General features: G+C 47.4%; 1 protein-coding gene across 2 annotated transcripts in view; it reads right to left on the bottom strand.

Annotated features, from left to right (window-relative positions):
• Positions 1 to 12,066, bottom strand: part of PEBP4 (phosphatidylethanolamine-binding protein 4) — a 222,571-nt gene that overhangs the window by 166,324 nt on the left and 44,181 nt on the right. Inside the window, exons 1-3 of one of the 2 annotated variants that reach the window (XM_012726906.1) lie at positions 6,904 to 6,953; positions 6,686 to 6,822; positions 2,134 to 2,260 (exon numbers count right to left, since the gene is read on the bottom strand). In XM_012726906.1, coding sequence (XP_012582360.1) covers positions 2,134 to 2,260; positions 6,686 to 6,816 — 258 coding nt within the window. In that variant the 5' untranslated portion in view covers positions 6,817 to 6,822; positions 6,904 to 6,953. Of the gene's footprint in view, positions 1 to 2,133; positions 2,261 to 6,685; positions 6,823 to 6,903; positions 6,954 to 12,066 lie in introns of those variants that run through there. The other variant, XM_012726905.1, reaches the window with a different exon arrangement.

Genomic DNA, 12,066 nt, shown 5'->3' with positions numbered 1-12,066 from the left:
AAAAAAAGAAAGAGGAGACATGATGTTGCTTGAGCACTGAATTGAACCACATCTTAAGTTATCTATGGAGTTTTCAACTTTTGAATAAATAATTAATTTCCTTTATTTGGGCCTATGCCAGTTTGAGTTGACTTTTGTCATTTGCCACTAACATTCTTGATTAAAAAATACAAATACTTAACTTGCAGACTTGATGAGAGAAATGAAAGGACACCGGAATGGCACCCAGCTTCAAGTAGGGACCCTTCAACAATAGGTGGCTTTGATAACTTAATCTGCCTTCTCAAAGGTCAGCTAAATTTTCATAACAGTAGTTGTGTAATAATAAAATATAGCTTTTTCTTTCCACCACCTTGACCAAGTTTTCTTTGGTGAAACCTCTGCCCTCCTTGGCTTTCTTAAATACAAATGTGTCCTTCATAAGTCTCTAAGTTCCAGTCCAGTTTTCTCCTCTACCTTACCTCTGGGCTGAGACTGGAAGGGTTTTTTAACCTTGTGTGTGTGGGAGGGGTGGGGGAGGGGGCTATCTTTTCTGCATTGTGTGCACATACCACAGCACAACCAGCACAACTAAACAATCAAATGGGACGTTTCCAACTTTCTTCCAACTTGCTGGCCTTCCTGCGAGCAACGCTCAGAAAGTCTACACTGCCACCTAGTGGAAGTCTGCAGCAATCCCATGTGGAGTGGCTCCTAGTGCTGAGACTTCGTGGGACAATCACTAGGACTCTGAATGCCTCTGGTCCAACCTCCTCACTTCCCGGACAGGTCTGAGGACAAGAGAATTAAGGGTGAAGTAGGTTCTTTTCCCATAGGGCAGCATTATACTCTTCCTTGCCCTGCTCTGTGGCCCTTTATCCACCCCAAGATTTGAATAACTGGGCCCCACATTTCCTCGGCTACTTCCTCCTGTCCATGGGGGTGACAGGCCAAGGCTCCCAGGGAGGGTAGCTGACACCCTGCATGTAAGCACGCACGTGCTTGCATGTACATGTGTGCAGACTAGGAGGGGTGAGGAAAAGGAGACCCAGAAGATCTCATTACTTCCTAGTAGAAGGGATGCTGTCGTGGTTTGCAAATATGATGGCCTGTCAAAGCTTTGTGTTCTCATAAATTGTGACACATATCTCAATATATTTGTCACCTGATAGTGAAAACAGAGTTTAAGAAAGAAAAGAAAAATGTACCCCTCTACATCCAAGTAACCTGTGTGAATCCCCAGGACTATCTTCCTGTCTGTGCTGTCAGCCCTGACTCACCGCAGAACCAAAAGGGCACCTCTGGCTGCCACTGCAGGGAAGCACCAGAAAGCCAGCCACCATGCGTGTGGTGTTCACGTCCCGACCACAGCCCTGAATCCATCAGTGGTCTGAGTCTTGGGCACATTAGTCCCTGTGCCTAGGCTGACTTGACACGTCCTACTAAAACAGAAGTGTATGTCTGGAGGCTCAGTGTGGCCCAGGAGCCAAGGAAGGAGGAAACAGCAGCCAGAACACTGGACCTGCTACCAGGACACATCTCACTGGAGGCAGCAACCTCAGCCTTCCTACTCCAGGCCTTTCCCCAGGCACATGGGAAGGAAGCTTCCAGAACAAGATGGCGTTAGTCATTTCCCAGTAGGAGGAACACTTATTTCCAATTCCTAAAATGCTTCAATCGCCTATTTTAGACAATTTTGGGCCAACCTTCCATCAGGTCTCATTTTGCCATGACCAAGAATCAAGATACATTGCTCAGCCTAGGTGAGGGGTGTGGTCTGTTGCAAATAAGCTCCTCTAATTCCAAAACCATTCTGAAAGCCCAGCTTCCCTGTGCCCTGTGGACTCCCAGTCCCATTCCCCTCCATTTCTCTGCACACCAGAAATGCACACCAGCTGGTCTGCACACTGCCTGAGGAAGCAGGTGTGGGCTCCCTTGGCTGCAGGAACAGGAAACCCCCCGGGGAGTGGCCTGGGTGGCACTGAGGCTCCGGTCAGCACCTTTGCCCTCCAAGGCTGAGGACCCTCACATGTTCTCTCAGGGCAACCACCATTGCCATGGGCCCGCCAGACCCAGCCCAGAGGGCTCTGTGCCCACCTGAAGCCACCCAGATGAACAAGGCCAACGGCCCCCACAGGCCGAGCGCTCACTCACCTCCACCGCCCTGGGGAACTTGACGATGGGCTCCATCCACAAGGTGATCTTCTGTCTGTAGTTGTTGCAGTCGGGAACAAACATGCAGCCAATGTTCCCCAACTCTGGGTAGAAAACTTGGAGGCCCCTGTGGAGACAGGTAGGTGACTGGCCTCAAGACGCCCACCCCGGCTGAGGTAATGTTGTGGGGATGAATCCTCCGCCTGCCACTATTTGTGTGTCCCGGTGATCTACATGTGACCTGGACCCTTTGTGCCCAGTTTCTCCACCCGGAAAAGGTGGCCGCATCGTTCTGAGGAGTAAACGAAGTGAACAGGATTCGTGACAGGCCCTGCCCTGTCGTCAGTGGTATCGTCAGTGTCAGCTGTCACCAGGGTTTACTTCTCAAACAAGAACAGACACTTGTCGCCAAGCCTGGTCAGCAGGGCTGGCTTGAGAAGTACAGTGTTTACACGTTGCTTTTCACACAAAGGAGAGTTTAACAAGTTAGTACCTTCTTCCTGGCCACAGGCTATTCTCTCAGCCCAATACTAGCAAGATCTCTCCACTCAGGGAGAGCGGCCACCAGGAAACAGTCCTGGTCTGTGAGTAAGCTCCGCGCTCCCTCAGCTCCTGTAGTCAGTCCCTGCGCTTCGCAAAAGCAGCTCTCTCAGGGGTGTAACTGCAACAGCGTGACAGCCACGGAAAGGGGGTGGGCTTTCCAGGTTCCCCGCCCCGCCCTAGTGGCTACCTGCCTGATTGGACCATTTCCAGGTCTGTGACCAGGATTGGACCACTTTAGGACCAATCAGCCCATCTAGCGCTGAATAATTAACTAACGTGCTGATGTGATTGGTTCGTTCTACAACCCAGGCACCAAATAGGAAAAGGTCCGTGCTGCAGCCAGCTGGGGCTGCGTGTAGCAGTCCTGGAGGCTGCAGGACCACGTGGGTGTTGCCCAGGGGAAGTCAGTGGGAAACTTCCCTTTGGACCCCATGTTCAACCCTGGCTGTTGCCCACGGGCAGCGACACTACTTTTTCCCTTATGATCTCCCATGCCTTAGGTGGTTGTGGAGGAAATGACAGTTTTGCTCTATAATCCATGCTACTACCCCAGTGTCAAAGCTCCTAGTCACCTGAGACTAGGCCTGAGTCTGTGGCCTGAGTCCATCTTTCTACCTTGTCCCTGAGAAAGGGCTGCACAGCACAAATGCGCTGAGATTCTACTTGGGGGTTGGGGGGGTTGGGGGAGCTGCTGATTACAGGTTCCCCCTGGGTCAGTATGAAGGACTTCTGCTTTTGAAACTGAGAAGGGGTATAAGCCAGGTTTTCAAAGAGAGATAAAAACACATATTTGGCCAACTTCTTTTCTTACACATGCCCTTCCTCACTGATCACCAAGACCCAAGGTTTGTGTGGGATTCACTGGGTTCAGAAGATTCACTGAGAGAAGAAGTGGGGGCCTCATCCTTTCTGAAAAGCCCACATGGCTGAACATATCTGTGCTGACCAGGGTGCCCTGCTGGGGGTGATTCCCAAGGGAGGGCTGATGCGATATAACGTGAAGTCAATCTGGAGGGGGGAGACCTGGAACAAGGGTGAGGACACCTTCCTGACTGGAAGCCTCCATTCCTTTTCCTGCCTCCCACCCTTCCACAGTCACCTGAGGACCACAGACAACTGAGGTACCTTTGGGCAAGCGTGGTCTGAGCCTGCAACACCAGAGGTACTTGGGTGGGCAGCGCCCAGGGTCAGGAATAGGCTACCAGTCACAGAGGCAACTAACTGAACTGGCTTGCAGACATATTTGTTTCTTTAAACTCTTCCTGAGTTTGCAGTAATTCTTTGGGGAAGGCATAATTTAAGTATGGACTTTCACTTAACTTCCCTGCAGCATGTGAGGATCACTGGGTTTGTTTCTGCCACCATCAAGATCTGAAACAGAGGACCCTCCACTGGCACAGTGATGGAGAATGTGGACACAGCACAGAACTGGAAAAAAAACAAGGGGACTAGCCCCCAGGAAAAATGGGACTCCTCTTTCTTTCCCCATAGAGTTGTTGCAAATTTTAAAATAGTTAAGCAAAATCACCAGCCAAAGAAAGTTCTGATAGGAAGCATGCCAGGGCCCTGGGACAAGGTCCATGTGACACTTCCCCCTTGCTCCCTCGGGACCATGGAGTTCTGCCAGCTCAGCATTTGAAACCTCATGTTGCTCACTAACAGAACATGCCCAGGGGCATGTGTGGTCTGTCTCCAGTAGTTTTATCAAAGATTTGACTCAGGACACAGAAGGCAGATGTACTAGATTTGCAAACAGCACAAAGCTGGTATCTAACAATTCAGATCAATTCAGCCTAAAAGATGATCTGGACCAGCCTGAGATGAACCTAATCAAAATTTAAATTTAGTAAGAGCACACTTGATGATTTGCATTCAGGTTCAAATACCTCATCTTACAGCAGCGTCCTTCCTACTGTGGCGTACCTCACGGGGGGCTGTGCTCTACTCTACACTCAGGTTTGGGCCTCTCCTGACCTCTTTCAGAGGTACCCCCAGAGAAAGTGGGGGGCACAGAGGAAGGAGCAGGGGCTCTGGCCCCAGGTTAGCCATTATCTACCAATGCATAAGGGACCAGAAAGAAAGGGGGTAGCATTATTGGGTTCCAATAGATCAAGTGGATCACATATGCCTGATGTCATTTCATCTAACAATACCTTGATTCGCCCAGCGAAGTAAACTGAGGCCCAGAGAAACTTACAGAACTAGCACAGTGTCTCATAACTGATGGGTTGAGAGAAACATAAAGACGTGGATGTGGCAGGCAGTGTCCAGATACCCCCAAGGTCCCCGTAAGTTGGTTTCCACACCCTTGTGTAATCCTTTCCTTTTAAGTGGGACCCAGATTTAGTGACAGAGAATATAGCAGATGAGAGATGGAATCTGCTTCCAAAATTATGTTATGAGAAGTCAGTGGCTTCTACTTTGAGGCTGTCACTTGCAAGCTTTCTCTCAGTCCTTGCTCTGTGGGGCAATGGTTGCTGTGCTATGAGCAGGCCCAGGGAGAGGCCACAAGACAAGGGTCCCCAGCCTGTCAATAACCACAAAAGAGCTTGGAAGCAGGGACCCCACCCCTGACGAGTTGAGATTTCTGGCCAATAGCTTGACTGTGATCTCCTGAGAGGCTGCGAGCTAGTGCTGCCGGCAGAGCCCAGCAGAATGTAAATCAGCCAGCAGACTGTAAGTCAGCGAGTGCTTCCGGCTGCTAAGCCTGAGGGCGATCTCTGCACAGAGTGTTAGCACTGTGGGCAGGTACTTTATCACTCACCCGGATAGAAAAGATAAAACCTAATTGGTAAGCTCTTGATAACAAGGAGATGAACCAGGGTCTAAAACACCACAGTACTCCTGGCACAGAATGTGTCCCTGAAGCAACATTTTCTCTGTTTCCCACAGTGCAGGGACATGGGGATGCCCAGAGTAGTCCATAATGGGGCCACTGGCCTGGCCTGGCCCACCATGCACTGTCTTCTCCAGCTTGTGGGGCTGGGTCTTCTACCCACCAAGGTAAAAGCCTGCTGGCTACGGAAAAATTCTGCTCAGTTGAGTACCTAGAGGCTCTGTCCCACCTGCGAGAGGCCTTGTTCCCTCTTTCCTCCCACATAAAACTAACTGGAACTGCTTAAAAAGTTTTTAAAAAGAATAATTGCATGAGCAAAATTCATACTACTTTTTCCCCTTTAATTCAACTACCTAACTTTGTAGAGGAAAACATGCATTTATCTTTCTGAAAGTAATGATCGTAAAAAGTCACACACACACTAGGAGACACTCAGTCTCCTTCCTGTCTTGCTTTCACTCTTCTTCCTGAGGTGAGACGCAGGCCTCGTTGGGCACCCTGGCTAAAGAAGTGGCAGCACTGTGGCCTGCGTAGCCCTCTGGTGGCCACGAGTCCAGGGCCATGAAAACTGGGTGAGGAGGTTGTTGAACTCCAGCCGAGCAGAAAAGAGAGGTCAGCCTCTTCTCTGGACAACATGCAGGGCACACTTCCCTACAAACCCTGTCCTGACAACCCTGGGGCTTCATTAGTGAGAAACAAACAGGCCCCTCTCACACAGGGAGGGCCCAGCTCCACGTCCTTTGTCATCTGGCACTTTTCTTTAAAATGCTTCTTTGTCAAGGCACACAATTCTGTAAAAATCAACTATTGTAAGAATTTAAAAAAAAAAAAGGTTCTGTTAAAAGAAAAATTCTCTTTGTCAGGGGTGGGGGGTACAGAGCATCCAGGCTATAGGGAAGGGTTCTCCTTCCCTGCTTCCCTCCCTCCCCTTGTCCCCTGCCCCAGTAGCACGGGTCAGGCCAGAACCACAGGCCCTTTCAGACATGGGTCTCATTGCCTCAGTCCTTTCCTCAGTGCCAGCCTCCATCAGGGTGGGCTTCAGAATGGACTTACTCTTAGCCTGTCCACAGAGACTGGCCCAGGAGGCAGGCTTCTTAGTTCTGGAAACACCCTGCCTGAGACCTCTATCAGCCTGGTTGCTTTTTGGGTGCTACGCCCCCTCCCCAGCCTTACTTGCAGAGGACAGCGTCGTTGTCCGGCAAGGCCTCATAGGTACAAGCATTGTTCTCTTCATCCACTCCATTGACCACCAGCGTGAGACCCAGAAACAGGGCTGCTGTGGCCAACCTCATTGTCCAGCCCATGGGCACCTGCAACAGAAGGATCCTTTAGAACTTCAGGTGCCCTCCGGGGGGTACCCCTCCCACCTGTAGTCCCACCTGGGGGCCTACCTGGTAGGACAGAGAAATGTGATATAAGCAGAGGGAGAGGGGCAGGCAGTGTTAAGGGCTGCAGCAGCTAAACTGCCACCCAGACACAAGTTCCTTGGGAGGGCCTGGGCCTCCTCCAAGCTGGACTCACTCCTCAGTCCTGCCTGAGGCTCCTCCTCTGTGTGAGCACGGCTTTGCTGTCACACTAGTTCCGTGCCAGGGTGGCCAGGGCAGAGAGCAGGCTGCCAAGCAGACGTGCTTATATAAGCATCTTGCACTTGCCCGTGTGTGGTCAGCTGGAGGGCCGGCCTGTTCTTTTGGCTGCAAAGCAAATCCCTGGGAAGCTGTGATCCCAGGCAGAGGGGATGAGTTCTGGGGGTATTCTGGGGAGCCAACCTTGGTTGTTTTTCTAGGAGCAGGGGTTTGAGCCATGCCCCTTCCCTCAGACAGCTCTGCCCCTCCCGCTCTCAGTTCCTCCGCCTACCGACAGCATGGGGCCCTGCTGCTGGTGGAGATGGCTAGAAATAGGGACCCTGTGTAGGAGGGGTGGCTTCCAGGGATAGGACTCTGGAGTAGGGCCCCTCAGGCCAGTGGAGGACCGAAGAGTGGACCCAACTGGACCTTGCATTATGCTGAACTCAGCTCGCTTCCAAATTATAGCCCTGGGGGAAGGGGCAGATGGCATCAGCACTATGCTGGAAAGTGGGGAGACAGGCTGAGCCCCACTGAACTCCTGGTTTTCAAGGGTGTAAAGGAAATGAGAGCAGGCAGGGGGAAGATCAAAGGCCATTCTTCCTGGTTTTGCTCTTTTTCTAGAAAGTAGGAGGGGGCCAAGGACTCCTGGGTTGGAGCTTTGCCAGGATGTGGGCCCCCACTACACCTTTCTAGAACACACCACCTCTCCCTTTCAAAAGCCAGTCAAAGGACCCTATCCGTCACTCTATGTCTTGCTAAGGAAGTTGAGATCATAACTATAAAGTACATGTAGCTAGATTGTTAGAGAAACTATTTTCAATAGAGTTTGCTGAAAATTTCCTGTTTCCAAGATTCCAACTTCTAGCAAAAAAAAAAAAACCTTCCTGGCTACAAATTGAACATATTTCTCAATAATTAGACTCCCTGAAGGATATATAGGGCTCCCCACAGAGAACTCATTCCCAAAATCTCTCCTACCGCAGAGTGTCAACCAGAGGCCTCCTCACAGAGGGCTGAGAAGATGAAATGAAATGATACCTCCTGGGCGGTTAGCAAGCCGGTGGCCATCGGGACCGCTTGCTGATTTATGGGTCGTGCAGGTTTGTTCAAGGCCCTTCCATCTCTTCATTCACCCCCAAGTCATTTCACCTACAGACTGAGCCCCGCCCAGGAGCCGGTCCCTGTGCCAGCGTGGGGGGCCAGTTGAGAATTGTACCTTCCCCCATCGAGCCAGAGGACAATTCTGCCAGGATGCTTAGCCAAGGCTGAGACTCTTGCTTCAAAGCAGCAGCTGTAGAGAAGCCAGCCCTTTCCTGGAGAGCCCTCAGCCCTTGGCACTGGTGAGGAGACTGCTTGGAGGTGGCAGAGACCCTCAGTACAGGTTGCTCTCACTCATGCCAGCACTTCCTCCTTGCTCAGAATGTATCAGGCATTTAACATTGAATCCTCATGACATCCTTCCAGTAGGCAGGGTTATTACTACCCCACTTTTCACTGAAGCACCTAGAGGGTAGAGCTAACCTAGACCTTGGCCCACACTGGTAGTGAGTGGTCATCCTGGGGTCTGAACTGGTACACAGACTCCAGACTCCATGCTACTTGCAATTTCTGTTGCTAGGCTCCTTTTCTTTACTTTTGTTCTGGGATCTCCACTCTGCTGTCCTTGATAGTGCCTTCAGACTCCAGTTCTTTTTCTGATCATTCCCATTGTCACTTAGTAACTCCAAACTCCCTAGAAACATCAGTAAGAAACTAACCACTTAGGTTGGCACCTGCCCTGGATCGCTTTTGCTTATTTATTGAATTCTCTGGCTGCTTTTCATACAGAGAGCACTGATAGAATACTGTGGTTCTCAGTATTTTCAAATCTGACCTTTCTCTTGGGGATTCAGTGCCACTTTGTGCCTTTTACAGGATTAAGTTTCCCTACGGCAGGACCAGAAAGTTGGGGGAAAACACTGTGCTAAGTGAAAGAAGCCAGTCACAAAAGACCACATATTGACACAGGCAAGAACAAACATGTAACTCCTCCAATAGAAAACGTAAAAAAAGACCATCTACCGTGCACTCCCTCTTGAATGACATGTAAGAAATAGGCAAATATATAAGGACAGATAGATTAATGTCTACAGGATGTCCTCTTTTTAGTTTAATCACCTCCTTAAAGGCTCTATAACTCCAAATACATTCATATTCTGAGGTAGTAGGGATTTAGGACTTCAACATGTGAATTTTGGTGAGACAAAATTCAGTCCATGGCAACAAAGATTCCTATTTTTACCACTTGTATTCAACATTAATTGTTTAAGCCAGAACAATTAAACAAGGAAAAGAATAATAAGGCATCCAAATTAGAAAGAAACAAAAGTATTTCTTTTTGCAGATGACCTGATTTTATATGTAAGAAACCCTAATGAGTCAAACAAAAAAAGTAAGAGTTAATAAGTAAATTTAGTAAAGTTACAGGATATAAACTCAACACACAAAAACCATTTCTGTCATATTAACAATGAAAAATTTGAACAGGTATTAGGAAAACAATTCCATCTATAGTAGCATCAAAAAGAGTAAAATACTTAGGAATTAACCAAGGAGGGGAATGATTTGTACACTGAAGCCTGAAAGACGTTACCTGAAGAATCAAAAAAAGATAACAAGTGGCAAGAAGTTTCATGTTTGTGGAAGACTTAATGTTGTTAAGATGCCAATAATACCCAAAACAATTACAGATTTGATATAATCCTATCAAAACACGAATATTGTATTTCACTGAAATGGAAAAATCCTTCCTAAATTTACAAGGAATCTCAAGAAAACCTTAAGAGTCATAACAAAGAATAAAGTTGAAGGAGTCATATTTCCTAATTTCAAAAGTTGACCATCTGCAAGACTGCTGTGATCAAACTGTTTGGTACTGACACACAGAGACCAATGGAATAGAAAAGAGCTGTGTATACGGTCAAGTGCTTTTCAACAAGAATGCCAAGACTCTCCACTGGGAAAAGAATTGCGTTTTCAAGAAGAGGAACCCGGGAAACTGGATGGCTACATGGAAGAATGAAGTGAGATCTTTACCTTAAACCACATGCAAATGTTAAATCAAAATGGATCAAAAAGCTAAAACTATATACACTTGGAAGAAAAGCTTCATGACATTAATAGGTTTTGGCAGTGATTTCTGACATAATACCAACAAGACAGACAACAAAATGAAAAGTAGGTTAGTTGAACTACATCGAAATGAAAAACCTTATATCCAAGAACAGTATCAGAGAGTGAAAAGATAACTAAAGAATGGGAAAAATACTTGCAGAACATAAATCTGATAAGCATTATAATTCAAAACAGTATACAACCCAATTAAAAATTATGCAAAAGACTCGAATAGCCTTTTTATAGCCAATAAGCACTGAAAAATGCTTGCCATCATTAGTCATCAGGGGAAATGTAAATCAAAACCACAATGAGAAATCACTTCACACCCTTTAGGAAGGCTATTACTAAATACACAGAGACACATACCTACACACAGAGAAAATAAGAGTTGTAGAGCATCGGAGGAAATCAGAACCCTTGTACATTGCTGATGGGAACATAAAATGGTAGAAAACAGTTTGTGGTTTCTCAAAAAGTTAAACATAGAACTACAATTAGATCCAACACATCTACTCCTGGGTACATACTCACGGGCTGTAATGGAAACTTGTACACTAATGTTCATTGCTTCCCAAAGTGAAATCAACCCATGTGTTCACCTATTGGTGAACAAATAAACAAAATGTACTAAGTACATATAACAGAGTATTATTCAAACATAAAAAGGATATTTTGATAAGCTATGGCATAAATGAACCCTGAAAACATTATTCTTAGTGAAACAAGCCAGCCACAAAAATACATAAATTATTTGAGTCCTCTTACATGAGTACCTAGAGTCATCAAATGCAGAGAAAGCAGAATGGTGGTTTTCGGGGTGGGGAAACAGGAAAGGGGGAGTTATTTACTTAATGGTTACAGATACTCTGTTGGGGTCATAACTGTTTTGGAAATACATAATGGTGATGGTCGTACAACACTGTGAATATAGTTAATGTCACTGAATTGTACACATAAAGTGGTTCGAGTGGTAAATTTTATGTTGTGTGTATGTTCATACACACATCTAAGGAATGAGTGTTCTATAGAGCCCACTTTGAAAACACTGGCCTAAACCATGCTTCTCTGTATAGACAGCTTGATCAGCCTGTGTAGACTACTCTCCATCCTCCCCATCAGCTATGCTCTCTCCCACTCCAAAGCCTTTGCACAAGCTGTTCTCTCTGCAAGGAGTGTTCTCCCACTCCATGACCCTTCTGGCGAACTTCTGCTCATGCTTCAGGTGTTATTTAAACATCACCTCCTGCAGGGAAGCTCTGTAGACACTCTCTCACATCCACATACAGAATCTGCAAACCTTCTACCATAATATGCCATGTGCATAATTGTATGTATCAGGCCATTTTTATTTGCCACTTTCTTGTATATATCTGCTACTAGACTGTCACCTTATGGGAAGAGGACCATATGTACTTGTGAATTGTGTGTCTGACACCAAGCACAGTGCTGGGGGGGAGGGGGAGAGAGAAATAGGGATTGCTACTTAAAGAGGGTGGGAAACAGCAGGCGGGAGGGTGGACATAGATGTCCTGAATACCTCACATCTACCCACTGATGTGAGCTATGCCTCACGGGGCCCCAGAGAGTGTGTGTCATCCCATAAAGGCATGCACTGGTGTCTTCCTTTCATCCTATGAGGGCCTCAATGGACTCTGCATTCCCTACAGTACTCTGAACATTGTAGATACTTAAAAGTTAATAAACAAGCATGTACCTTAAAAAAACATATTGTAGGGCCCTCCCTGGTGGCACAACAGGTAAGGACACAGCACTGCAAGCTGGCTGCAGCCAGCCCAGGAGGTGACCCACATGGCGCGGCAGAACTCTCCTCTC

The sequence above is a fragment of the Condylura cristata genome, unplaced genomic scaffold (genome assembly GCF_000260355.1).
Source record: "Condylura cristata isolate star-nosed mole 26May11 unplaced genomic scaffold, ConCri1.0 scaffold00018, whole genome shotgun sequence".
Classification (NCBI taxonomy): domain Eukaryota; kingdom Metazoa; phylum Chordata; class Mammalia; order Eulipotyphla; family Talpidae; genus Condylura; species Condylura cristata.
The sequence above is the reverse complement of the archived record's forward strand: the minus strand, read 5'-3'. Positions and strand labels throughout refer to the sequence as shown.